General features: G+C 49.0%; 1 protein-coding gene across 10 annotated transcripts in view; it reads right to left on the minus strand.

The window, feature by feature from the left end:
• Positions 1 to 27,509, minus strand: part of Rtel1 (regulator of telomere elongation helicase 1) — a 46,324-nt gene that overhangs the window by 13,536 nt on the left and 5,279 nt on the right. For 7 of the 10 annotated variants that reach the window (XR_001231981.1, XM_013507441.1, XM_013507440.1 and 4 more), the window contains exons 2-14: positions 27,082 to 27,387; positions 26,084 to 26,282; positions 25,633 to 25,726; positions 24,959 to 25,040; positions 24,687 to 24,747; positions 20,865 to 20,940; positions 18,795 to 18,879; positions 16,192 to 16,257; positions 14,127 to 14,280; positions 3,390 to 3,428; positions 3,229 to 3,307; positions 2,026 to 2,123; positions 1,234 to 1,289 (exon numbers count right to left, since the gene is read on the minus strand). Coding sequence is in view for 9 of the 10 variants with exons in the window: in XM_013507441.1 (XP_013362895.1) it covers positions 1,234 to 1,289; positions 2,026 to 2,123; positions 3,229 to 3,307; positions 3,390 to 3,428; positions 14,127 to 14,280; positions 16,192 to 16,257; positions 18,795 to 18,879; positions 20,865 to 20,940; positions 24,687 to 24,747; positions 24,959 to 25,040; positions 25,633 to 25,726; positions 26,084 to 26,282; positions 27,082 to 27,183 (1,191 nt within the window). In the remaining variant the exon portion in view is untranslated. Of the gene's footprint in view, positions 1 to 1,233; positions 1,290 to 2,025; positions 2,124 to 3,228; positions 3,308 to 3,389; positions 3,429 to 14,126; positions 14,281 to 16,191; positions 16,258 to 18,794; positions 18,880 to 20,864; positions 20,941 to 24,686; positions 24,748 to 24,958; positions 25,041 to 25,632; positions 25,727 to 26,083; positions 26,333 to 27,081; positions 27,388 to 27,509 lie in introns of those variants that run through there. The other 3 variants (XM_013507438.1, XM_013507444.1, XM_013507445.1) reach the window with 3 other exon arrangements.

Here is a 27,509-nt window from a genome sequence, read left to right on the forward strand (position 1 = left end):
AGGTGCTCCCGCAGTCACACTGTCTCTCTCTGTCAGGTGCTCCCGCAGTCACACTGTCTCTCTCTGTCAGGTGCTCCCACAGTCACACTGTTTCTCTGTGAGGTGCTCCCGCAGTCACACTGTTTCTCTGTGAGGTGCTCCCACAGTCACTGTCTCTGTGAGGTGCTCCTACAGCCACACTGTTTCTCTCTCTGTGAGGTGCTCCCGCAGTCACACTGTCTCTCTCTCTCTCTGTCAGGTGCTCCCACAGTCACACTGTCTCTGTGAGGTGCTCCCGCAGTCACACTGTTTCTCTGTGAGGTGCTCCCACAGTCACACTGTCTCTGTGAGGTGCTCCCGCAGTCACACTGTCTCTGTCAGGTGCTCCCGCAGTCACACTGTCTCTCTCTGTCAGGTGCTCCCACAGTCACACTGTCTCTCTCTCTCTCTGTCAGGTGCTCCCACAGTCACACTGTCTCTGTGAGGTGCTCCCACAGTCACACTGTCTCTCTCACTCTGTGAGGTGCTCCCGCAGTCACACTGTCTCTCTCACTCTGTGAGGTGCTCCCGCAGTCACACTGTTTCTCTGGGAGGTGCTCCCGCAGTCACACTGTCTCTGTGAGGTGCTCCTGCAGTCATACTGTCTCTCTCTGTCAGGTGCTCTGGCAGTTACACTGTCTCTCTCTGTCAGGTGCTCCCGCAGTCACAGTGTCTCTCTGTCAGGTGCTCCGGCAGTCACACTGTCTCTGACAGTTGTTCCCACAGTCACACTGTCTCTTTGTCAGGGCCTCCCATAGGCACATCTCTGTTAGGTGTTCTCATACTTGAGTCTCTCTCTTCATCAGGGGGTCAAAGAACAGGGTATTCACAAGGCCCCCATTTGTCGTTCTCCTGCTCAGAAGCTGCTCAGTAAGTCATTTTTCTCCAGATATCTCCTAGTTTGAGCCCATCTGGAACTGTTGGGCCTGTACGTAAACCAAGGGGTCCTGCCTGAAGGACCTCGGCAGGGTAAGAGATTCCTGGCCCTAGCCCTGGAGTGCCACCCTGGGTTTGTCTGGTCATTGAGAAGCCAACCATGGCTAGACCTATCCTCTGTAGCCTTCCCGGAGGCCTACAGTGGCTTCAGAGCAGGAGGAAATAAACTTAGAATGGGTTTACTAATCAAAAACAAGGCCCCTGGTGTGGGGCCTTTGTCCAGCCCCTAAAGCTCCTCCCCTGACTTCCATCAGGAAAGGAAATACCGCAGGTTCCTACCTGGATGATGTCCATGAGCTTTTGCAACCCAGCCGTGTTGGTGAACACTCCAGTACCTGTGGGGACAGCAAGAAGCTGATTATCCACCCAGATCCCACAGGACCAGGAACCACCATGACCACATGGCCAAGCCCCACCTCACTGCTTCCCTCTAACCAAGTGTCACTGTGGGATGCACTAAGGGTGGGCAGATGGGAACTAGAGGGGGACAGGCTCTCCAGAAGAGTCTTAAAAGTCTGCCAGACTCAGAAAGGCTCTGTTGTCAAATGACTGTAGGAGCCACCAACTTCCAGTGCCCAGGAACTCAGCAGGCTCCAGAGTCCTGCATCTCAAACCTCCCCAAACCCCTACCCAGCAGAGGGGGGTCTCACAGTTTCAGGCTGGGATGACACCATGTCCTGGGAAGCCCTCTGGGGTTTGCCATGGAATAAGAACAGGGCTCAGAGTGGGCAAGGAGGAAGCTGGTGGGAGCCACAGCTCAACAAACCCACCCAGGCCTCTTGCTTTTCCTCCTTGAAGGGGAGCTAACTCGGACACGTGAGAAAGGCTCCAACAGCAAAGGGGGACATGCTCCACAAAAGAGCACAAGGGCCAGTCCCATGGTACAAATGCTTCAAGGTCCCAGTCAAAAAGGGCCCTACAGGCCAGACTCTTGCTCACAGGGAAGAGCAGACAAGACTGTAGGCTACCACACAGCTGTGCTGGCTGCCAGCTAAGGGTAGCCCTGCCTGGCTCCTGTCTGTATCAAAGGGGCTGGCCCGACATGCCCCACATAGCGAGCCAGAGACTCACGTCCTGCCAAGTGCTGGATGATCTGGTCCAGTGACTCCAAGATGAAGACCTTTGATTGAAATGTTATCTGGGCTTCGGCAAACAGGTTGAAGATATAGCTGACAGAGAAAAGAAAAGAAGCCTGAGGCTGGCCAGGGACTAGGCCTGCAGCTTTGGGAATCTATAGATCAGAAGCTTTTTAAGCTTCCTCCACTCAGAAACAAATACTGAGCCCTCCAGAGTTGACAGAAGCAAGATGAAAGGCCTGTGCTCTCAGGACACCTCAGGTGTGGAGACGAGAGGGCCCTGGCACTACAGGCACATACCAAAGAGAAAACCAAGGCACTTGGGCCAGGGGCCAACACGGGGTGGACAGAGGCTCCTTGGAGTCTTCCTGCGGTAGTGTTTCTGAGTGGGGTCCCCGAGCGCTTTGGAAAGAGAGAGGTGGGGGCCTGCAGGGGACCCTTGGGTTCAGTACAGGGCAGGACAGGCCAAGGAGCCAGGCTTGAGCCCTGAATGTCAAGCTGAGGAGCTAGGCTTCATCTGGAGGAACTACAAGCCCTGCGAGGGTTAGAGATCAGAAGAGACCAGCTCAGGGAGAAGGCAGGCATCCCGGGGCCTTTAGAACACACTCTACCTTCTGCACACAACAAAAGCAGGCCTGGTCAAGTACAGTAATTAGCTGTGTGCCCAGGAGAGCTGTCACAGTGATAGCTCATCTGCCTTCAAGCCAGCAGCCTTTATTGACCCAGGCTGCCGAAAAACTGGGCAACTGTGGGGCATTCAGGACACTCTGGGCCCTCTGGAGTCTGCACAGGTGGGTAACAGCACTGACTGTGCTAAAGAGAAGGTCTCATTCTAACCTGCACTAACAAGAGTGGGAGGAAAGAACCGAAGGACACAGTGTATGAAAGAGTGTGCCCTGACTCCCAAAGATCTCACTGACCACGTAAAGCTGACAACCCCTCCTGGGTCTTGGAATCAAAAACAGACCCCACTGGGGGCTGGGGATTTAGCTCAGCAGCAAAAGCGCCTGCCTGGCAAGTGCAAGGTCGTGAGTTCGGTTCCCGGTACCGGAGAAAAACAAAACACAAAACAAACAAACAAAAAAACAGACCCCACTGGTATGTGAAGCCCCAGGTCAGAGCCGGCAGGACACTGTGAGGACAAAGACACCCATTCTAGGCGGGAGAGTGGGTCAAGGCATCAGCCTTTGTTCCCTACCTTCCTGGCTTGGTGACACCACTGCCATCTCCAGGCAGCTGGACAGCATCGATGGCCCCCTCCAGGCGAAGAAGGATCACTGCAGATCAAGGAGGCATTGGGGCAGTGGACCCATGGGGGTGGGGTGGAGGTGGTGGGGGCTGCTGGGAAGTGGCACTTACTCTTCAGCTTTGCGATGTCCTCCAGCTGCATGTTCAGTCCTGGGCAAGAGATCCACACATGCATAATTCTGCCTCATCCTAACTCCAACAACCAGGTCCCCAAGAACCACGATTATGTTTTCTTTTTTCTTTTGAGACAAGGTCTTGCTAAGTCACTAAGTTACCCAGGATAGGCTCAAACTTGAGATCTCAACTCAGCCTCCAGAGTGCTGGGATCACAGATGTGTACATCACCACACCCAGGTAACAGGGACCCTTTAAACTTGTCCTCCCTGGGGCTGTGTGATCTCTGAGGACTGCACTTCCACTGGGGATGCTGTCCAGGTGCCAGGCTGGCCTCTGAGGGGCATACAGGTATGCCAGTGAGAACAGTTCCAAAATGTTCTGAAGGTTAAACTGACCACGTAGGCCAGGACATGCACTCTACATCTATACAAATGCCCTGCCTGCTAAATAGATAAGAACCAGGGACTTCTAACAAAGAATTCAAAATGTTCAGAAACCAGTTATTTGTTACAAAACAAACAAACCTGCAGGAAAATCTCAACTCAAAAGAGAAATGGCAACAGATGTCAAGAGCAAGATGATACAGATGCTAGAATCTGAGGAGGATTTTAAAGTTCCCATCATAAAAATGCCCCAAGAAGTAATCACAAGCTCTCTTGAAATAAATTAAAAGTAGAAGCTCTCAACAAACAAATACACAGGGAGGAACAAAGTGTAAATGTAGAACCAGAAACACAATGGCCAAAATGTAAAATTTAGTGGGTAGCCTTAACAATAGAATGCAATGGCAGGAAAGAACCACAAATTTAAGAGACAGACGTACGGAAGCCTGTAAACACATTTGTAATCCCAGCACCCAGGGAGGCCAAGGCAGAGGGATCACAAACTGAAGCCCATCCTAGGCAATTCAGTGACTCAGCAAAACCATGTCACAAAAAATAAAAGGCTTGGAGATGTAGCTCGGACAAAGACCCTGGGTTCAACCCCAGTACCACAAAAACAAAACAAAATCCATGGATTTATGAGCCAGGCACAATGATGCATATCTATAATCCCAGTTATCTGGAGGTTAAGCTAGAGGCCAGCTTGGGTAACTTCATGAAAACCTGTCTCAAAATGAAATTTTTAAAGGAATGGGAGTATAGCTCAGTGGTAGAGCCCTTGCCTAGCATGCGTAATGCTCTGTGCTCATTTTGGGAGGGACAGATATATATATATAAAATAATCCAACTGAAAAGCAGGGTGAGCAGACAGACTGAATGTACATGTCAGATTCTTTCAGGAAAATGAGAAAGAGTATGGGGCTGAAAAAGGGTCTTAGGAAACAGTGGCTAATAACTCTGCAAGCCTGACAAAAGAACTGTACATACTAAAGGCTAAATGAATCTACCAAGGGCAAACCCAGAGGGTCTACCTCAAGACCCAGCCTAACTAGTGAAAAGTAACGGCAAAGACAACCTCAAGCTCAGGCACAGAACAGTGCATTACCAACAGCAAAGGGCCATTCGGTGGGAGTGGACTTCTCGTCAGCACAGAGCAGGCCCGTGGAAGACACCGTTCAAATGCTGGCAGGAGAGCCATGGCCCCAGAACTCCACACTCAGCAAAAGCATGCTTCTGAGCGAGGAGAAGACAGCCTGAGATGTAAGAAGTGAAGATTCTGTCACCAGCAGCCCTCTCCAGAAGAACTGCTGACCACACCTAAATACATACAGTTCCTCCCTGCCAATTAAAGTAAGAGGCCTGTTGGGAGTCCTGTAGACAGCAAGGAAACCTGGACTACTAGGAAGGAAGAAAAGGCAAAGGAGGAAAACAGCTGGGCAATTTTGACTGATAATTCTTTTCTTTCTTCTTTTGCAGTACTAAGAATTAAATCCAGGGCCTTATACATGCTAGGCAAGTGGTATATCACTGAGCTACTTTCCCAGCTCTTTAATTTTGAGATAAGCTCTCACTAAGTTGCCCAGGGTGGCCTTGAACTTGTGCTCCGGCCTCAGCCTCCATGGTAGCTGGGAATACAGGGATGTACCACCATATCTGTTTTATTTTGTTTTGGTTTTTCGTTTGCTTGGTTTTATTTCTTAGGATCTTACTATGTTGTCCAGGCTGGCCTACAACAGTGGTCCAGGATTCCTTTCTGTATACAACTCCTGAGTTCAAGTGATCCTCCTGCTTCAGCCTCCCAAGGAGCTGGGACTATAGGACTATAGGCACATACTACCATGCCCAGCTAAACAATTCTCTAAGTGCTTAATGATTGTAAGCAAAAATCATACTATCATCTGGTTAGTTCTTTGTATGTAGAAGTATATAAACAGACAACTATCCTAAGGGTGAATCAAAAGATAAATGTAGAAAAAAAAACAAATTTTACCACGTTCTAAAGAGGATGACTGGGTCAGTGTCTGAAGACCTGCACTGATGTGAAGAGGGGAGATGACAACTTAAGGGTAGAGACCACTTTTGGAGGAAGGAGACTATGGCTGACCAACGAGCTCCCATGAGAGCAAAACATCTTACTAATTAATCAAAGTGCTCATTTTGAGCACATTGTTTTCTGTACCTGTGCTTTGCTTTTTGTTTTTTGGTTTTTTTTTTGTCTTTTTGAGACAGGGTCTTGCTATGCAGTTCAGGCTGGTCTTGCGCTCAATTTGTAGCCCAGGCTGGTCTCGAACTGGCAGCAATCCTCCTGCCTCAGCCTCCTGAGTGCTGGGATTACATGTGTGTGCCACCACGCCCGGCTGTACTTTGCTTTTTAAAATAAAAAGCAAAATAACCATGGCCAACATAATGGTGCCTCCTTAAATCTCAGTCTTTCCAAACTTTCCGTAGACTTCCCCACACTTTTTTTTTTTTTTGGTCTTTTTGAGACAGGGTCTCACTATGCTGTTCAGGCTAGCCTTGAGCTCAGGCTGATCTCGAATTTGCAACAACCCTCTTGCCTCAGCCTCCCAAATGCTGGGATTACAGGTGTACGCCACCACACCCAGTCCCTCACACATCTTGTTTGCTGCCATCCCCTACCCAAACTGTAGATCTTAGGCTGAATTGTTTCCCCTCTCCCCATTCACACACTGCAGCCTGACCCCAATGTGGCTCTATTTTGAGACAGGACCTTTGAGGAGATAATTGGGGTGATAAGGCCACAGGGTGGAGTCTTACTTAATTCAATAGGCTGGGTGCTCTTGTAAAGATACCTGGGGAAGCCCATGTAAGGACATGTGGGAGAGCAGCCTTCTGCAAGCCAGGGCGGCCATGGGAGGAACCAGCTATGCTGATGCCTTGGTCTTGGTCCTCCCAGGCTCCAGAACTATAAAAATCAAATTGGTGTCCTTCAAGCTAGGGTATTTTGTTACAGCTCTTTCCCTCCCTCACTCCCTTTCTCTCTTTCTCTTTTCTGGTGCTAGAGTTTAACCTAGGGTCTCATGGACACTAGGGAAGCACACTCCCACTGGCTGTGTCTCCAGACTGTTTTCTACTTTCAGATAGGGTCTCACTAGTTTGCCCAGGCTGGCCACAAACTCATGATCCTCCTGCCTTGCCCTCCTAAGTACCTGGGATTATTGGCAAGCACTACCACACTCAGCTTGTCCTTTCTTTTTCTTGATGGTATCCTCTGAAGCACAAAAGTTTCTAATTTCAGTGATGTCCAAATTACCTCCTTTTTTCTTTTGATGCTTTTGTTTTTGATATCCTTCCTAAGAAATCACTACCTAATATAAGGTGAGGATTCACATCTAGGTGAGTAAGTCCCCATTCCTTAGGTGTGGGCTATGCTTAACAACCTCCTTTCAAAGAGAATAGTGGGCAAAGGAGGAAAAAAGGGCAACATCAGTTCTCTTGCTGTAAGAACCCTGACAAGGGCTGCCTCAGCCAGGGACCAAGGCCCGTGTCTGTGCTGTGAGTCATTGAGCTGATACACAAGGTATGACGTGATAGAAACGGCTTTTTACACCTCTGTGATCTTCCTCCCAAGTCCCATAGCCTCAGTCAATCTATCAGAAAAACACCAGATAATCCCAGTTAAGGGACAGTCTACAAAAATCACTGACTGGAAGTCATCCAGCCTACTAAAAACAAGAAAAGTCTAAAACATTGTCACACTCAAAAGAAAGCTACAGAGACACGAAACTAAATGTACATGACTTAAAAACTAGGAAAATCAATTACTTCACACCCATTAGAATGGTTTCTGGCAAGAAAGGAAAGAAAAAGGTCCTGGCCACTTGAAAGTATGTTTAACTTCATTCATAATAGGAGAAAAGCAAGCCAATATCAACTTTTTCATCAATTAAACTGGTAAAAATTAACAATCCTATAGTCACATTGCCCCAAAGGGCAGGGCAGGTGCTCACCGGGAGAGGGATGCCTGCTAGTGCCACTTTTCCACGGAAGGGAGTCTGCTGACGCTCTCAACCCTGTGAAAACACTCACCATTCAGTCCAGCCGGCCACTTCTCAGAACTGACTCTGAAGACACGCCCGAAGGAGGGGATAACACACACGCATGTGACTGCCAGTACTGGTACTGGTACAATCTCAGCACCACAAACAGCGGGACACAGCGTCACCCGCTCTGTGGTCACCCCTCAGTATTGTGGGGGGACTGGGTCCTGAACCCTCCTTAGATACCATAATCTGTGGGTGCTCAGATCCCTTCTACCAAATGATACAGCACTTACATAAAACCTACACACATCTTCCCACATACTTTAAATCATCTCTAGATGGTAATAGGTAATATGGTAATAGGGAGACCTTGTCTCAAAAAAACAAAAAAGAAACAGGGGCTGGGAGAAACCCAGAAATCCTATGGTCCTGGCCCAGGATGAGATGCGAGCGTGAGTCATGATTATGCATGCAGACCCCAGAGAGATGAGTGCATGCGCATGTATGACACCCTTGGAGCAACAAGCACTAGCACAGCCCAGGACTTGGCGTCCAGCTCCACTCTCCCAACACAAGCACTCACGGTTCCTGAGGAAGTCCCAGTCCTGGGCAGGGACAGGAAGGTGAGGTGAGTCAGGCTGTGTGCAGAGAATGGCTGACTCAAGTCAGAGGGCACAGCACAGCCTGGCGGGCCTCTGTGCCAAACTGGGAACAATTTGAATACTAAAACAATGATAGTAAGAGATTAGAGTCCAATGAATTAAACAGGAATCAATGAGTCAAAGCCAGGCATGGTGGCACGCACCTGCAATTCCAGAACTTAAAAAGCTAAGGCAGGTGGGCCTGGGAACCCATACCTGTAATCCCAGCACTCGAGATGCTGAGGCAGGAGGATTGCCACAAGTTCGAGGCCAGCCAGGGGTATATAGTGAATTCAAAACCAGCCTGAACTACATAGCAAGACCCTGTGTCACAAAACAAAACAGTAAGAGTCTAAGGCAAGAAAATTGTGAGTTCAAAGCCAGCCTGGGCTACACAGCAAGACTCTATCAAACAAAACAAAACAAATCTCACTCATCAGGAGCCCAAATAAGAAATTAAAGATCTTGGGGCTGGGGATTTAGCTCAGCGGCAAAAGCGCCTGCCTGGCAAGCGCAAGGTCGTGAGTTCGGTTCCCGGTACCGGAGAAAAACCAAAAAAAAAAAAAAAAAAAAAAAAGAAATTAAAGATCTTAAGGGGCAAGAAGACTCACTTGTAAATGTCCCATTAATGCATCAATTCAGGGATGAATCACTAAGGGATGCCACACATGACTCCAGAATTGCAAGTGGCAAGAACCAACTCCACAGTGGAGAAGCCCGGCAGGTCTGTGTGAACCAAGTGATGGAGGTGATACCCCAAGAGTACATCGCGCAGACATGCTGCACCTCCTGGCGTGACACACAGCCTATGCCTCACTTCTGGGTAAAAACACCGAACTCAAGTCCGGCTACAAGAAAACATCACATAAAGACGAACTGCAGGACCACTGACAAAATAACCAGCCTTTCAAAATGTCATGGCTGGGGCTGGGGATTTAGCTCAGCGGCACAGCACCTGCCTGGCAAGTGTGACATCGTGACTTCAATTCCCGGTACTGGAAAAACAAACAAACAAAACCAAAATGTCATGGCCATGGAAGACAACCGTGAGGCAATGTGCCCAAGGAAAGTCCTAAGAGCCAGCAGCAGATCAGTTTTCAGACAGGGTGCTATGTTTCGTCACGTTTGTGGGTAAAGAAACAGGTAGAAACCTTTTTCTTTTTTGGTTTTGTGATACAGGGTGTCTCTATAATCCAGGCTGGCCTTGAACTCACTAGGTGGCCCAGGCTGGTCTGAGACTCCTGGTACTCTCCCTGCTTCAAGCTCCCAGGTGCGAGAGTTACAGCCACGTGCCACCACGCCTGGCTCAGCTGGAAACCCGCTGAGATCTGTTCACACACAGATGCTCGTCTGGCTCTGATGGGTTGCATTCCCATAAACCCACTGCAAGATAAAAGATTGCTGAAACGTCCTTAAGGGATGGGGATATAGCTCAGTGGCAGAGCCACTGCTCAGCATGCATGAGGCCCTAGGCTCTGTTCCCAGTACCATTACAACCACCAAAACAAAAGAAACCAGGCATCATGACACAAATCTATAATACCCTTATTCTAGGAGGCTAAGCCAGGAGGATCTGAACCCAATCCAGGGAAATTAGCAGTTTAGCAAGTCTGTCTCAAAACAAATAAAATAGAAAGGGTGGGGATATAGGTCAGTGTAAATACCCTGGGGTGAACCCCACGTAGGACATACACACATGCCTTGAACACGCACACCTGACCTCTTGAGCATCATAGCTTAGCAACACAGTGCACTGCAGGGTGCTAGAACACATACCCTACCCACAGTGCTGCCCAGCACTGGTATATCAGACTGCACAGTGCTAGCCTGGGAACAGACAAAACTTCAGAATTCAAAGTATGATTTCTAGTGAACTGCATATACTCTTTTAGAAACTTTTTTTTTTTTTTTTTTTTTTTTATTTTTGCGGTACCGGGGATCGAACTCACGACCTTGCGCTTGCCAGGCAGGCACTTATGCCACTGAGCTATATCCCCAGCCCTGCATATACTCTTTGAACCATGGCGAAGCTAAGAAATCCTAAGTCAGACCATCATAAACAGACCATCTGTAGTATTGATGTTAGCTTCCAAATTTGCTCACCGTACTGCAACTATGAGTAAGAATGTCCTTGTTCTTAGGAAACATGCACTAATATATAGATTAAAAGGTCATACACCTGCAACTTGCTCTGAAAGATTCCAAAAAAATTATCCATATATACAGAGAGGGACAAATGTTAGGTAAATGTTAGCAAGTATTTTTAATAAAATTCTTAATATGCTAACGAGAGGGAACTTGGGTGAAGAATGAAAAGGAGTTCTTTAGATCATACATTACCTGTAAGTTTGAAATTCTTTCAAAATAGCCAGTGCAGTGGTACACAACTATAGTCCCAGCTACTTAGAAGGCTGAGGCAGGAAGATCACTTGAGTCCAGGAGTTGGAGGCCTCACGAACAGAACCTGAACATGTGGTACATGCCGACCTACAATTCTAGAACTTTGGAAGGCTGAGGCAAGAGGATCAAAGTTCAATCCCAATCTGGGCAATTTAGCAATTTAGTCAGACCCTGTCTCAAAATTTTAAAAAATAAAAAAGGGCTGAGGATGCAACTCTGTGCAAAGGCCCTGAGTTAAACTCCCGGTACCAGAAAGAAAGAAAAAAAAAATCAAAGAAAAATAGATAAAAAGGATTAGAGAGTAACAAACTTTACTTAAGTAGAGATATAACACAGACCCTAAAGAAGAAAAATAAAGCAGGACATAAGCTTTTGTAAATGGAGAGGGGAGAAGGGGTTGAAGGGAGGGGAATGGGGAAAAAACAGTCAAGATACATCATGTGCAGGTACAAATTCTCTACGATGAATGTGATCATTAGGTGTATCTAAAATGTACCAGTAAAATCTGATTGAAAAACAACAACAACACGGGCTGGGGATTTAGCTCAGCGGCAAAAGCGCCTGCCTGGCAAGCGCAAGGTCGTGAGTTCAGTTCCCGGTACCGGAGAAAAAACCAAAAAAAAAAAGAATGTGAGGAAAAACAACAACAACAAAAAAGCAAAACAAGTACTGAAAAACATAAAGCAAGAAAGCTTTCCCAAGCCAAGTGGTGTATGCCTGTGACCTCAACACTCAGCAGGCTGAAGCAGGAGAGTCGCTGTGAGCTCAAGGCCAGCCCAGGCTACATAGCAAGACCCTTTCTCAAAAAAAAGAAGAGAAGAAAGAAAAAAAGAAGAGAAGAGGAAAGAAAAGAAAGCGAGGCAGGGAAAGAAAGGAAGTGGAGAGGGGAACACAGCAGAAGGCAGGAGAGGGGAGAAAACAGAGAAAGAGGGAGGGAGCATGGGAGGGAGGGAAGGGCGGCGAGAGAGGGCAAGCAAGCAGGCAGGCTGGCCAGCTTTGTGAAACTACAGCAGTCCCTGCTTATCTGTACATTCACAGCTGTCCAAGGTCAATGACAGTCCAAAGTTATTAAATGGAAAATTTCAGAAACTCAGTTTCTAAGGTTGGCATTTTATGCCATTCTGAATGGATAAAACGTTGTGCCGTCCTCCTCCATCCAGCCTGGAACACAAACTGCGCCTCACTCTGTGACCCACGCTGCACGTGCTATGTGCCAGCACTGCTCGGCCCGCTCAGCCCTCTCAGCGATCAGACGACGGCTGCCGCACCAGTGCTTGCACTTGAACGACCTTACTGAACTTCACAGTGGCCCCCAGAGCACGGGCAGTGAGGCTGGTAATTCAGACAAGCCCAGGATAAGCTGTAAGGTGCCTCCTTTAAGTGAGAAGTTAGTAAGAAAAGGAAAAGAATTACATGCTAAGGTTTCTAAGACCTAAGGTACAAGATATTTTGGCAGGACCACATTTGCATAATCTTAGAGTGTATGATAATCTTCCAGAGCTGTGGCAGACAGAATCCTGGCCTCCAAAGCCACCAGGCTCTAATCCCCAGAGCTTATGACTACACTCTTTATGTGGCAAAAGGACTCGGCAGGTGTGACCCGACGATGATGCAGTCATAGTGCACCGGGCCATCCCTAAGTCCAGTGACTGAGGTCCTTATGACAAAGGGACGCGTGGGCTCAGGCACGGCAGAAGACCGTGTTCAGAGGGCAGTGGAGACTGCGCCAAGGCAGCCACAAGCTCAGGACTGCCGGCAGCTGCCAGAGCTGAGTGAGGCGGATTCTCCCTCAGGATCTCCGGAGGAGCCAAACCTGCTGACCTTTGCATCTGGGGCTTCTGTTCTATAGTTCTAATTTGTGATACTTTCTTTGTAACAGCAGCCCTGGGAAACTAAGCTAATATTTAAGAGTTTGTCCTTTAAAGAAATGAAGATAAAATTTTTAATTTCCAAGTTTCAATTCTAATACAGTAATTGTAAATAGATGTAATTCATACAAAAAAAGTTTAATCATTTTTAAGAAGGTCAAGCCAGGATTCATATGGTGGCATATGCTTGTAATCCCGCCCTTGGGAGGCTGAGGCAGGAGGACTGCTTAGTTCAAGGCCAGCCTGAACTATATAGTGAGACCCTGTCTCAAAAAAAATAGAATGTCAAAGGGACACTGAAGCCAAAATTTCTGCGCCAAACAAACCCTCTGTCTATCAGTACAGGCGCATGAACACATCAAAGGAGGCCTGGGGTTCCAAGCCAAAAGGGCAGAGGCAGATGTTAGTGAGAAGAGCACAGATGGGGCTACCTGGGCCTCTGCTCCCCATGACAGCCTCCACAGTGACTTTAGAGGACAGGGAGGGAAGCTGAGGCTGTGCTGCTCACAGCCATGGTTTCCACCTGGATGCGCCCAAAGCCTCAGATACTCTCAGGCAGGGCTTGGGGAGGTGAGTGGGTCACGGGCAGGTTCTCATCAGTGTGGGTGAATCCACTGGTCAGTGTACAGCCACATGTGATGCTGGGAGGTGGAGCCTGGCTGGAGGAAGCAGGCCATTGGGGCGGGGCCTGGAAGGGTGTGTCTCCTGCCTCCCTGGTTCCCGCTCTGCTTCCCCCTGCCAGGCCACAGAGCAGTTTCTCCTCTGTGATATCCCACTACCATGCTGCCCTGCCCTGGGGCCAGCCAGCTATGGACTGAAACCTCTCCTCCTCTACACTGTGAGTGTGGGTATTATCTCACCAATGAGAAAGTGACTAAGACACCCACCCCACATCCAGTAAGTGACGCAGCAGCCCTCTCAAAGACATTCACGTAGCACTGTGTACAGACATGAGCGTCCTGCCTGCTAACACCTTTGGCAAACACGGACTCCTAGTCCACTACTGGCAGAGGCCTGTGCAAATATGGACACGTACCCACACACAGGAATGATTACTCTGTGTCCTGGGGTCACTATTATAGAAACAACCTCTCCACAACACCTGGAAAGGGAGCTGGAAATGGCAAGTGACATGTGGCACCAGTCACTAAAAAGCACCTTCAGAGTGAAAATGCTTGGTTTTTCAGTTTTACACAGCAGAGGGCAAGTCAGTGCTAGCCTGGAAAGGACATAAAGAAACTGCTGAAACTATGGGACAATGCAAGCCTCCCCGGTCCATTCTCAGCAGGCTGATACCCTATAATGCCACTTGGCTGGAAGGTGCTAGGAGACCAGGTGCACCACCACACATGACCATAACCTCTAGCAGCTCTGGCCTCTGGGAGGATCAGACTCCACCTCTCAGCTCATCCTTTGGCTCTTGGCTGCAACGCACCTGAGGTGGTGGGATCCATGCTGAACTCCAGCTGGAGCTCACTCTGCTGTGCCACTCTGGTCTGTTCCCCCAGAACTTGGTCGACAGCATCCAGTCCTGAAGCCACATCATGGGGTGTCAAGTCAAAGGAGGCCGACTCCTCACACATCTTCTCCTGAGGGCCCAAGCACACCCTTGTCATGGTAGAGCAGGACAGGACCAGGTATCCAGGAAGAAGTACACATACAGAAGGTGCTGGAAGCTGACAGGAAAGTCCACAGAGCCCGGCTCCTGACACTAAGGCCACCTCACAGGCTTTGACTGGCCCACATCAATGTTTTTATTTACTTATTTATTTATTAAAAATTTTAAAGAGTAAAAGAAGGATAATAGTAATAGGGGGCCTTACCAAATTACAGACAAAGTGGTAGGAAATTATCAATGGTTGTTGTTTTATATATTGTTATGTACAAGATAGCTTCTCAGGAAAACAAATAGACAAATAATAGTGAGCTACAGACAAAAGTGGTAGGTTATTATCAATGGTTGTTGTACTATACTTTGTTATTTTCAAAATGGTTTCTAAAGAAAATAAATAGAGGGGCTCAGTGGCACAGCACCTGTCCAGCAAGTGCAAGGTTGTGAGTTCAATCCCTGGTACCAGAAAAAAAAAAGAAAAGAAAAGAAATAGAGCTATACATGAGTGACCAAATGAATATTCATTGACTATTCTCAATGGTTGTTGTAGGAAACACATAGTAATAAACATATATCCAAAAAAAAATAAACAAAAAATAAACACACATCCATTTACAAAATAGCATAGGAACAATACAAACATTACAGAGTTATGGACAGATCAGTAGGAAAATATCAATGGCTGCTGTAATATATGGTGGTATCTTCAAAGTGGTTTCTCAGGAAGACAGAGATACGCAAGAAAGATCTAACAAGCAGTTACAGCCTAAGGGTTGTGAAAAATAGCGGATTACCTCCCCACCAGTGACTCCTTTCACTGAGGTGTGACGGCTAGAAGGAAGGCCAGGATTGAAAAGAAGGACCGAGAGACTTGCACCTGTGTCTAGCAACAGGCTGCTTTTTTTTCCTCTATAGTCATGATTACCTGTTTTTATTTATTTTCTTTTTAAATTTTTTTTTTTTTTTGGTACCGGGTATCGAACTCAAGACCTTGCACTTGCCAGGCAGGCACTTGTGCCGCTGAGCTATCTCCCCAACTCCCACATCAATGTTTTTTTTTTTCTGGTACCGGGAACCGAACTCACGACCTTGCGCTTGCCAGGCAGGGGCTGTGCCGCTGAGCTAAATCCCCAGCCCCCACATCAATGTTTTTAAACCATTATTTTACTTTTATTGCCAACAGCCTGTAACTGGGAAATTTCCCATTAAAATCTCTATTTCAAAAGCCAGAAGGCCTGACACACTGAACCTCTCACTGCAAGTAGAGGTCGACAGTGGTCATTGTAGCCCAGGGCACCAGGCTCTGCCATGGGGAGCCCCAACTCTCATGAAGCCTCATCCCAGACTCCAGAACAGCTGGCCTTGCTATCCCGTGTGGCCTTCCTACACAGCCATTCATGGAAACACACAGCCCTAACCTACCGCTCAGAGGCGGGGATAAGGTCAGTGTAGAAGTGTGCTGGGAACAAAGGATGAAGGAGCCAGGAGGGTCTGCAGGGGCCACATCTGCTGCCATAGCCACCAGTGGTGGGTAGCTCTCTCCACAGCAGCCTTCCAAGTATCGGGCCAAAAGGCCCAAGGGTCAGACAATGCAGGAAGGATGACAGAGTGCAGTGCAAGCAACTACAGGGCCAGGCTGTCACCACTAGCCAACCAAGGCAGGGATTTGATAGGGGCCTACATTTGGACTCTGTGCTGAAGGTACATCCAAGGCCCAGTTAGCCCTGGTGGAGGCATCTGACTGTAAGAGGCAAGGCAGAGGAGTGTCTGGGTCTGCTGGATCCTAGCAGCTGATCCCCTAAGGTCTAGAGTCCCTCTAAAAAGGCTTAGGGATCCAGGGAAAATAGTAGGCCCTTAGCACCAGGCAACCAGAGGCAACCAGACTCACCACGTTGTGAGCTTCATCAAAAATCACAACAGCTCCCTTCAGGTCAATGTTGTGTGCCTTGCGACTCTACAAGGAAGAAGTGAAGAGAGAACGGGCTGAAGCCAAGCAGGGCAGGGAAAGAGGGAAGCTGAGGCCTGTGACAGGCAACAAACACCATGAGCACAGACCATACAAACTGCTGGCGCAGAGGGGAAGGGCCTCATCCCTGACTCTCAGAAGCAGCAAATGCTCAAGGCTAATTCTGAACAGCAACTTAGCCAACACCTACCCAAGGCTCACTGGTAGCTGCACACTTGCTAAGCATCTGGCCTTGGGAGGGGTTCACATACAGCAGGAAGAGCAGGTGCTATGACCAAAAGAATGGCCAAGGAAGCACAAGGCCCTGGCTGCAGCAGCTAAGCAGTCATGGAAGTTCACATCCCTATGTACCCACCTGATATACACTTAGGGAGCGTTAAATTCCAATGTCCAGATCCTTCTCCCAGAGCCTAATGTAAACAACCTGGGGAGGGGTCCAGCATTGGTATTTTTCTTAATTAACTTAATCTGAGTTTAATTTTCATACAAACTGCCCATATAAGTACAGCTGGGTTTTGACAGATGTGTGTGCCGTGTAGCCACCAACTCTCCACTACCTTCGCTAGAACACCACGTTAACAGCGGGCTTCCTGGGGGAGCACGTGCGAGACTCATCTGCTCCTCGCAGCTGTGACCAGCCACGCACTCCTCACTACGGCTGTGTGTGTGGACCCCCCAGGACCTGCTTCCTGCTTCTGGCAACTGCAGGTCTGAGAAGTCTCTGGGTACAGGTCTCCATTACCTGCAGTGGGGCTGCCTGGCACACCGTATACACAGAGCTGCTGTACCAGCTACACACCCATGAGCCACGATGAGGCTTCCTAATGAGGTTCCTCAATACTTTTTCTGTGTGTGTATGTGATATTGGGGATTGAACCCAGGGCCTGACACATGCTAATTAAGCGCTCTATCTCTAAGTGAGATACATCCTCAGCCCTTTCTATTTTGAGACAAGGTCTTGCTGAATTGCCCAGGTTGGCCTCAAACTTGTGATCCTCCTGTCTCAGCCTCCTGAATAGCTGGAACAACAGGTATATAATAAAACACCTGGCCCAATTTTTAAATTTTTTTCATTATGATCCTTGGGTGTCTGAGTTAAGAAAGTAAAACTTAGGGCGTGGTGGTGCACGCCTGTAATCCCAGCACTCAGGAGGCTGAGGCAGGAGGATTGTTGAGAGTTCGAGACCAGCCTCAGGTACAAAATGAACTCAAGGCCAGTCTGAACTCCATAGCGAGACCCTGTCTCAAAAAAAAAAAAGAAAAAAGAAAAAAAAAAAAAAGAAATTAAAACTTATCCCAAAGCTGCAAAGACTGCCTCTCCCCTTTGCTTCGAAAAATTTTGCATTTAGGTCTGCAGAGTACAAAGGGCTAAGATTCATTCTTTCAAATGGATATTCCATCATAATTTAAAAATATATATATAATTCCTTTCCCTGCTGAATTTACTTGGTGTGTATGTCAAAAACCAGGTACTGCCTGCAGAACGGTCTCTTGGACTTGCTTAATTGCTCCACTAATCTGTGTCTCCAAACACACGCTAGCTGCTCCAGGCAAATTCCAGGCCTGCTCCGCAAAACTGTTTTGCTCTTCCAGGTCTTTCCATTCCCATGCAAATATTGAAATCGGCTTATTGGCAATGACGTGGGGCCCCGGTCCCATGTTTTTAGCAGCTATCTAGGAGGTTCCCACGGGCAGCTGGGGTTGAAAGCACCAAGTAATGAAAGTCACCCACGGCGGTAGCAAACTTCACCAACCCTCCATGCCCTCAGCCTGACCACTGCTCTCCACAGGAACGGCCCCTCCCACAAGGCTCTGCAGTCACCTCCCAGCCCGCTGCCCTCTGCTCACTCTGCTGCACCCATGGGGGCCTCCTTCCTGTTCATTCTTACTCAGCCCTTCAATAGGCAGCATTAGTCCCGCGCTGACTCCTCTGCGATCTCCTCCACTAGAACCCAAGCTCTATAGGAGCCATGCTAGTTTTATTCACCTCTGCCCCTAGGATAGCGCCCAGAATGGTGAGTTCTCAAGGAATACCCACATGGGAATGAATGAATCCACAAAGGGATCCAGATCAGAGGACACCCACAGGGTTGTTGTAAGTGAAAGTACAAGTCACTGAGCTCATGGAGCATGATCCTACCTGTGTTAAATAAAAGGGGTGGGTCATGAGAAGATGAACACATGCTACAAAGACAGGAATGAGGAATACTTAGGAATACATAGGAAAATACTCAGGTTTTCTGAACCATCTATACCTCCAAACACCCAATTTGAGAGAGGCTGGGCTGAGTTGTCAGAACCAAGGTCTGGCATTGGCCTGAGACCCGAGCCTAGGTTCTCCTCACTCCTGCCAGCCTGTCTACTCCCCGGATGCCCAGGATGACTGGCTTGTAGCTGTGGGCTGTTCACCACTGCTTCTGGCCAAGGGAACTCCACCCACACCTGCTGCTCTGAGGGCCTGAACCAGCAATGGTCTGGATGCCCCTCAACATCAGGAGTCATCAGATACACAGCTCAATCCTCACCTTGGCATCCAACAAGTAATTGTACGGCATAAAGATGAGGTCAGCTTGCTGCTTCAGGTTCCGAGCAAGGTAGTAAGGGCACACTCTGGGAGCAAAGAAAGACAAGACCCTGTAAATGCCCAGCTGGAGACACGCGGGAAGCACAGCCATGACAGGAGCCCCACATCTTCTGACTGGCAAGGAGCCCTGGTCCTGTGCACAGAGCCTTAGAGGGGCACTGGTGTCTGGATGGGTGGGGAACCCATACGAGTTTTTGACTCTGTGAGTGTATCATCCTTTTTTTTTTTTTTTTTTTTGGTCTTTTTGAGCCAGGGTCTTGCTATGCAGTTCAGGCTGGCCTTGAACTCACTTTGTAGCCCACACCGGTCTCAAACTCAAAATGATCCTCCTGCCTCAGCTTCCCAAGTGCTGGGATTACAGGTATGCACCACCACGCTCGGCTGTCATCAATTTTAAAACTGTACAAAAATAGAACAGAACAAAACTCTAACCCTATTCTTAGACAGAGGTCATCAGAAACACAGAGCATAAAAGTACTTTAAAAAATGGAATTGGGGCCGGGGATTTAGCTCAGCCGCAAAAGTGCCTGCCTTGCTCCCCTTCACAAAAGTGCCTCACTTTTTCGTGAGTTCAGTTCCCGGTACTGGAGAAAAACCAAAAAAAAAAAAAAAAAAAAAGGAACTTTTGGGGCTGGGGATTTAGCTCAAGGGCACAACACCTGCCTAGCAAGTGCAAGGTCGTGAGTTTGGTTCCCGGTACCGGAAAAAAACCAAAACCAAAAAAAATAAAAAATAAAAAAAAAAATTTTAAAAATGGAACTTTTCCCCATTTACGTAAGCCAACCGGGCTAACTTCTTTCTTCCCTCCCTCCCTTTCTCTCTTCAGAGTGCTGAGGATGGACTGACTCTAGGGCCTTGTGCACACTAGGCAGGTACTCCACCACTGATCTACATACCAGGCCTAAAAGTCTGTGTTATGACTTGAATCCACAAAGCTCTAAGGAAACAGGAAGATCTACTGTCCTCAAAAGGAATGAGGCCAAGCTTTAAGTAACTACATGGAAAGCCACCCAATGTATATAACGGAGAAAGAAGAAACTGGGTGTGGTGAAGCACACCTGTAATCTCAGCACTCAGGAGGCTGAGGCAGGAGGACTGCCACAAGTTTGAGGCCATCCTGGAGTACACAGGGAGTTTAAGGCCAGCCTGAACTACACAGTGAGACCCTCTCTCTCTCAAAAAAAAAAAAGAGGAAATGGAACTGAGTGTAATGGGTCATGCCAGTAATCCCAGTACTTTGGGAGGCCAAGGCAGGAAGAGTGCAAGTTCAAGTCCAGCTGGGCAACTTAGTGACTCAGCAGACCTTGTCTCAAACTAAAAAAAGGCTAAGGAATATAGCTTAGTGATAAAGCCCTTGGTTCAACCCCCAGTACCACAGAAAAAGAGAAAGCCAAGTGTAGTGATGCATGCCTATAATTCCAACAACTGGGAGGCTATGGCAGGAGGATCGCCACAAGTTTGAGGCCAGCCTGGACTACACAGTGCATTTAAGACCAGCCTGGACTACACAGCAAGACCCTGTTTTTTTTTAAAAAAAAAAAAAAAAAAGGAAAAAATAAGTCCAAATAAGACCACGTGTGTACTTCTACACCCAGAGACATCCAGGCATGGTAGCACATGCCTGTAATCCCAGCACTTGGGAGGCTAAGGCAGGAGGATCACTGCAAGTTCGAGAGAAGCCTGAACTACATAGTGAGACCTTGTCTCAAAAAAATTATGATTTTTTTTTATACCAGAGATCAAACTCATGACCTCAGGTTTGCCAGGCAAGTTGTCTCAAAAAATTTAAAAAAAAAAAAAAAAAATACAGACACTGCTCACTGTTCACTTAGCATTAGGCTGAGAGGTGCAGGAAGGAGACGGTTGCATTTTTTCACGTCATATTCCTCAGAACTACTTCAATTTTCACACTAATTGTTAGTTCTGTGAAAAGAAACATATCCACGTCTCCCTTATCATTACAGTCCAATGTGGAAAGACACGGTAGCCACGGCTGTGGCAGGGGTCTCACTTGTGCTTGCTCCCCTTCTTGACCAGGTCCTCGATGTCCACTATGGGGGTAGCCAGCTCCTGCTCCAGGCTGTTCTCTGCAGATGACACGAGCAGACACACCCTTAGGTCCGACTAAAGCACTTAAGTGTCCTCAGACGCCCAGGACAGAGGGGCTCCTGTGCAGCAGGCAGAGTGGCGTCTACCACCTGCAGATGCGCGAGAGAACCCCTGTCTGGTAGGTCATGTTCCCAAGGGAGCCCCCACCCAAAGTGACCTTGAGGGAGCCTGCTCTGCACTACAGTACACAGAACCAGTCTGAAGCAAAGCATCAACACCACAGATAGACATCAGCACCATCCCAAAGTCTGCAGGCATCCTCTCTGTTCTTGGACACCCCAAGTCAGGACAAGAGTGGCTACAATCCCCAGCCTCCTGGAGAAAGGGGTAGAAACAGCCTGAACCTTGTCACTGAGACCCAGGAAGAGTGTGCCCTGCAAGCAGCACCACTCCCCTAGCTTTCCACCAATACAAACAGACCCACCTGGAAGAAAGTCATGCCTGCCAGGGGAGCTGCCAAAGCAGGGGCCAAGGCAGGGCACAGATAGTCAGGGGAAAGGGCAGGGCCACTCCAGGCTGAGCCCACCCTGCCTGCCCAGGATGGGGGCTGCTCTGCTCCACACCACCTAAGCTATGGACACCCTTTTCCTCAGGACAGCAGCCTGCAAATGGGTACTACCACGCTAACTACAAGGACCAAGGCAGAAAGGAATCTAGAGGCTATGCTGCCATAGCACAGGGACCAGGGGCCAAACCAGTCATAGAATCCTTTGGGGAGCAAATGCAGCAACCCCTGGGCTTCATACTCTTGTGGGCAGAACCAGCACTGTCTGAGGGCAGAAATCACCCCCACCCTCCAGCTCCTGCACCTCTGTTTCATGCCCATCCCAGCAACAGCCAGGCCCTCTCAGGGGCAGAACTGAGGCCCGGCCCTTAGCTGCAGAGACCAACACACACACACACACACACACACACACACACACACACATCAGTGACCCCCCTGAAATGCCCCCAGGGATAGCACATCAGGCAGGGAAGTAGGAGCACATCCCTTAGCAGTGCCATAGCAACAGAGCAGCCAATCAGCATACACTGCAGCAGCTTGCCATAATTCCTGGGCAGGGAGCTGAGCAATGGAGGCAACACAGAGAAGGGATCAGGAAGAGAGGTGACATATAAAGAGAGGGACGAGCAGGGTTGCCCCAGACCCCTGTCCCAAGGTAACCCCTGGGTGGAGGCAGCAGCCCAGTGCTTCTGTTCCCCTTTCAAGACAGCATTCCAGTTCTCCACTGTCTCCTCTCTCATTTTCAAGACAAGCCACCTCTACCTCTCAAACCCCTCCTGGGGCTGCAGCCCACTCCAAAGACAGTCAAGACTTGGCAGCTGCTGGAGACTTAACCTCACAGCCCACAGCAGGCCACAGCAGGCACAGCAAAGAGGTTAAGGCTCACAGCTAGGCAGCCTTCCTCCAGGATGAGCAGTGACAAGCCAAAGCCATGGCAGGATTGATCTGCAGCTCTTAGGTCTGAGGTCAGACAAAGCCCAGATCTATGAGACCAACTAGACAGCTCCTCCTCTCTGCCATGAGAAACCTAGGACCATGAGATGGAATCTACTGCCTAGGGTCCGGCAGGCAGTAGATCCCACCTGCTATAAAGAGGTTCCACCACTGTGAGCCAAAAGTCCCGTCAGCCCTAAAGACTCTCAAGTAAAGGACAGTGCAGATGAGCACTGGCACAGTGCCAGGCTCACAGGTGGAAGCTGGCTGGGACCATTCCCATCAGGACTACACTGGCACAATGCAAGCAGGGCACCTGAGCCACCTCCTGTGCCAGAGCTGAGACGACAGAGGCAGACAGGGTGGGCAGAGGGGATAACCGTATCAAACAAGTACAGGTGTGGTGTCATGGGCCAGGCAGAAGGACCCAGGTGGGAGGATTCCAAACAAAGGGATGGACAAAGTAAGGGGAAAAACCTTCCAGGCCACATGACACCCATGGACCAGACACAATGGATGGAACCACACAGGGCGTTAGCAGTCTCCCATCAGGGCCCAGGAAAAGTGGCCACAGGACTGTCCCCATTTAGGCCACAGGATCATGCTCAGTATTCCCTGTGCACACACTCCTACAGCTCAAATACTCCTACTTTTTTGGGCCTGGGCACATGCAGCAGGTCTTCCCTCCTTCCAGGGAAGCCAACAAGGACAAGAAATGATAACTATAGGAGTTTCCTAACAGCACATCTGGCAAGCCAGATCAGACCGGCAACATCCAGGTCACTGAAGCCAGAGGGGGTGGCTTCCGGGCCCCTGGGGGCATAGTACAGGTGTCCAGCTTCTTAGGAGCACCCAGCAGGGCTGGACAATCACATGCTGATGTGACTGAGGGTCCTTGGCACCAGCAGACCAAAACACAAGGAAGGCAACAAAGAACATGCTGCCAGGGAGCTGGGGTCCCTGCTGCAGGGCCATGTTCCATCTTCTCTCTCCAAGGGGCAGAAAAGTGGCACACTGGGTGCTGAGTTAAGGACTCCCAGCTCTGGCCTCTGTCCTGACCACTACTGGCAGCTCCAGGGGCCTCAGCTCTGGTGCAACAGGCATTTAGTGAACATCACAGCTGACAGCAGACCACCAATACCTCATACATGACCTAGGGCTGAATCACCTGAGCCCCTGCACACCACATTAGGGTCTCAGTCCCAACCCTGGGGCAGGAACCTTAATCCCCAGAAGCCTGAATCCCCAGCCACACAGCCAGCACTGGAGATGCCCCACCTCTCAAGTTACAGGAGGCTGTGAGGCTACATGAGAGGCTGAGCTCACCCTGCCACTGTTGCTGGGCGCCTGTGACAAGCCCTAGAAGCCCTTGATGGAAGTGGGGTGCAGTCCCATGGGTGAGAAGGCAGTGACCTGGAAAAAGGGCACTGGTGTCAGCCTCCTGCCCTGCGCTTTTCATAGGCTATGGGCATGTGCAGTCACTAGTGCTACTTGTCGTTAACCATGAGCTTACTCATTTCATCTCTGGGTTAAGTCATCTCTGAGGCTATGCCCTGTCTAGGCTAACTCAGACTTAGCAGAGCCACACTGTGTGGTAAGTCACACAGAGGGCTGTGACTTACCGCAGCAAAGTCAGCAAAGAGACAAGATGCATGGGGTGAAGTTAGGGAGAAGTAGATGTGCTTTTTTTTAAAAAAATTTTAAAGAGTAAAAGAAGGATAACATAATAATGGGGGGGGGGCTTACCAAATTACAGACAAAGTGGTAGGAAATTATCAATGGTTATTGTTTTACATATTGTTATCTCAAGAAGTAGATGTGCTTAACTGGCCATCTATGAACTATGATAACACACATGGAATATTGTTGACTGGAAAACTCAGACTTGGCACCTGGTATCTAAGAGACTGTCAAAGAGGCAATACAGAGTACTCAGGTCCAGGTCCCAGCATCCCAGGTTCCCAGAGGGGAAAGCAGGTGATTTTTCGACAAACAGGTTAGGTACAGAGAGCCTTCTTATCAGAAGATGCTGAGAACCCTCCCCACATGCAAGTTGTGAGATACTGGCCAAGGACCAGACAGGCAACAGGCCACTGTGTGAGCTTATACAATTCAGGTGACTCCTCAATCAGAAGACAGTGGCCAAGCACATGACAATACTGGCTGTCCAAAGGGAGTAAAGCAAGCAGGCTGATGCCACTGAACTAGCCCCAGTGGGCTGCACATGCCTCATCTGACCCTGATGTGTGTCAATCACCAGGAGTAGTTTCTAGGGGCTGTTCTTACCTTCAACGTTGTTGTAGAAATGACAGGAACGACTTGCCACCTTCTTGCGGCACAAGTGGATCTGCAAGAGGAAGGACAGACTGCACAACTGAAGCAATGGCCAAGGAAGGACCCACCTATCCCTCAGCCCTCACTAGCTCCTCCTCCACATCCCTCCTCCAGCCACTTTAGGGGTCAGAGGTCAGCATCAGCTGGAGCACAGGTGGAACCTCTAAAGCCCAGGCAGCACCTGCCCAGAACCGTAGGGGTGGAGCAGGTCCCTAGGTACCCACCTGCATGTGGTTACTCTCCTGCTTCTTCACCTCTGGGTGAATGCACAGCTGCTCCCGGGAGCCCAGCACACATACCCTGGGCCTGGTAGAAGAGCAAAAGGGTAAAGGAGGAGCTGCCCCCAAGTAAAACAGATGGACCATACTGTGGTCCAACAGCACAAGCCATGTGGAAACATGTGGGAGCACATGGGAAACTTGACAGGCAGAGGGAACAAAGTGGCTGGATTGTGGCCCAGGCTTGGAATAGGGGCAGGAGGTAAGGCAGGAAACACTGCCAGTGGGAGAGCAATCGACTGTTCAGGCTCCCTCACATAGAAGCCAGGGTGAGATACCAAGACTCAGCTGAATTCTAGCAAGGGACAGACTCTCCTCTCTTCATAAGAGAAGCTCCCCTGAGGGACCAGTCCTGTCTGCCTTCACAACAGCCCTGCAAAGAGCCGGGGTGCCAGCTCACAGACAACCATAAGCTCAAAGCTGCTGTCTCACAAGTAATAGCCATCACAACCTGCCCAGCCTTCACCCTCTCACTCCACACCGAACACTACACATCCTGGTGTGGTGAATCATTTATCACCGTGCAGCAAAACTGCACATATGCAGTTGGGCTGAGGACCCAGCTACATACAAAGCACATTTTCTTAATGACTGAAGCAGGTGTGAACCTGCTGACCCACCGGTAAGCAGTGTTCCGGAGCTCGTTGATCACCTGGGTGAGCTGCGAGTGGGTCCTGGAAGCATAGATGATCTTTGGGATATCCGTGTAGCAAGCTGCCCAGGCACAAGGAAGCACAAAAGGGGTGTCTCTAAGGCAATGTTTTTGTGTGTGTTTAACACAGGCAGCATTGTGCTAACTCAGCCCTCAGACAGCACAAAACTGACACCCAGATAGCCACTCACCTGAAATAGGTGAAGTGGCTGCCCATCGTGCCCTAGTTCCAGGAAAAAGCTCTGATCTTGTGTTTATATCAATGATATTGAGAAGTAACATGGAGGCTACAAAAGTCTCCTTAATCTACTCTGCTCCAGAGATGGCAAATGCCAAGGTAGATGGCCCTGTCCCCAGCTCCATCCACCCCTTTCCATCCCCACACAAGGCCAGGAGAGACTGAGAAGAAGTAGGGTCACCTATGGGGTCTCCATCAGCAGCAGCGGCATTCCCCCAGGATGACAAGGCCTGATCAAGAAAAAGCTCTCCTTGTACTCTCTCAGCAATCTTGCGGGCAGAGACAGTGTCCCGGAGATGTTCCCGCCAGGCTAGCGTGGTGCAGAGGAGGCAGAGCGTCTTCCCTGTGCCTGTGGGGCTCTCCAGGATGCCATTCACTTTCTGAATGAGGTCCACAGCAGGAGTCATGGGGAAGCAGGGGAGACATGAGACTACACAACTAACCTTGAGACAAGCCCAGCAACCAGTCAACAGATCTTCTCAAAAACCCCATGGGAGGTGGATTAATCCACATGACATTTTCCACTGCAGCCCTAAAAGCCACAGGTTAATTCAGCCCTCATTAGCAAACAATTTGCAAAGCATTACCCAAAATGAGACTATTTTTCAGCCTAATATAAATAGTAAGATGACTAATTAGGTGCCAAGTCTCAAAATAGGAAATTGTTCTGCAATTCTGGATCCAGGCATTTACCCTGTCCTATCTAAACAGTATCCGATGTCCTACATATGAGCTCTCAGACAGAAGCCTGAGCAGGAAACTTGGTGGGGGAGTGAACAGAGTATAAAAGGGCACTCCAAGAAATCCAGTAGAAAGCCACCTGTCCCCCTCCATTTCTCTGCAAGCCCCTGAAGTTCAGAGACATTCCCAAAGGGAAAGAAGAATTTCTATGATGCTTCTCAACACAGAAACACTTCCTCCAGACCCCCAAATGATGGTCACTCCACATCCATCAACCTTGGCTCACATGCCACCTCCTCAGAGTGTCCTCCAAGGCACTCCCAACCCCTCACCATCCAGAATGATATTTTTGATCACCTGATGTCATCTCTCCCACCTATAAGACCAATTTATAATAGAATTCAGAGCCTGGCTGGAATGGATATAGAGTAGGAGTGCATTAGGTCTTTGCTTCCGCCAACCCATCACTAGAAAATTCCTCATGGTCTGCATCTTTACCTTCTGCAAACATTCCAAGACCTTGCTCATGTACTCCTGTTGGCATTGGTAAGGCTGGAAAGGGAAATCCACCGTCACACCATTCAGGACTATCTTGGGCATATTAGCCTGTTCTCAGGAGGTCACAGTGGTTGGGTGAAGTGCAGGCTGTTTGTACTGGTGAAACAAACGCCTTCTGGTGTTCTCTCTGACCATCTCAGGGTCTCAGCCACTCAACTCATCACGTAGCAGAGACACAGTACTGCTCTCCGCGGGAATCCCTACAGTGCACACAGACCACTTCACCAGCCTTTTTAGAACTTCCCCCTGTGGAGAAAGTCAGAAGGCAAGCCTGTTATATCCTATCACAAAGATCCAGAAGGCGGGAAGGTGACGAGTGGGACTGCCTCCACAAAACTCCATCCTACTCTGATAAGCCGACCTGGGCT

Source organism: Chinchilla lanigera, unplaced genomic scaffold (assembly GCF_000276665.1).
Source record: "Chinchilla lanigera isolate Chin_1 unplaced genomic scaffold, ChiLan1.0 scaffold00127, whole genome shotgun sequence".
NCBI classification, from domain to species: Eukaryota; Metazoa; Chordata; class Mammalia; order Rodentia; family Chinchillidae; genus Chinchilla; species Chinchilla lanigera.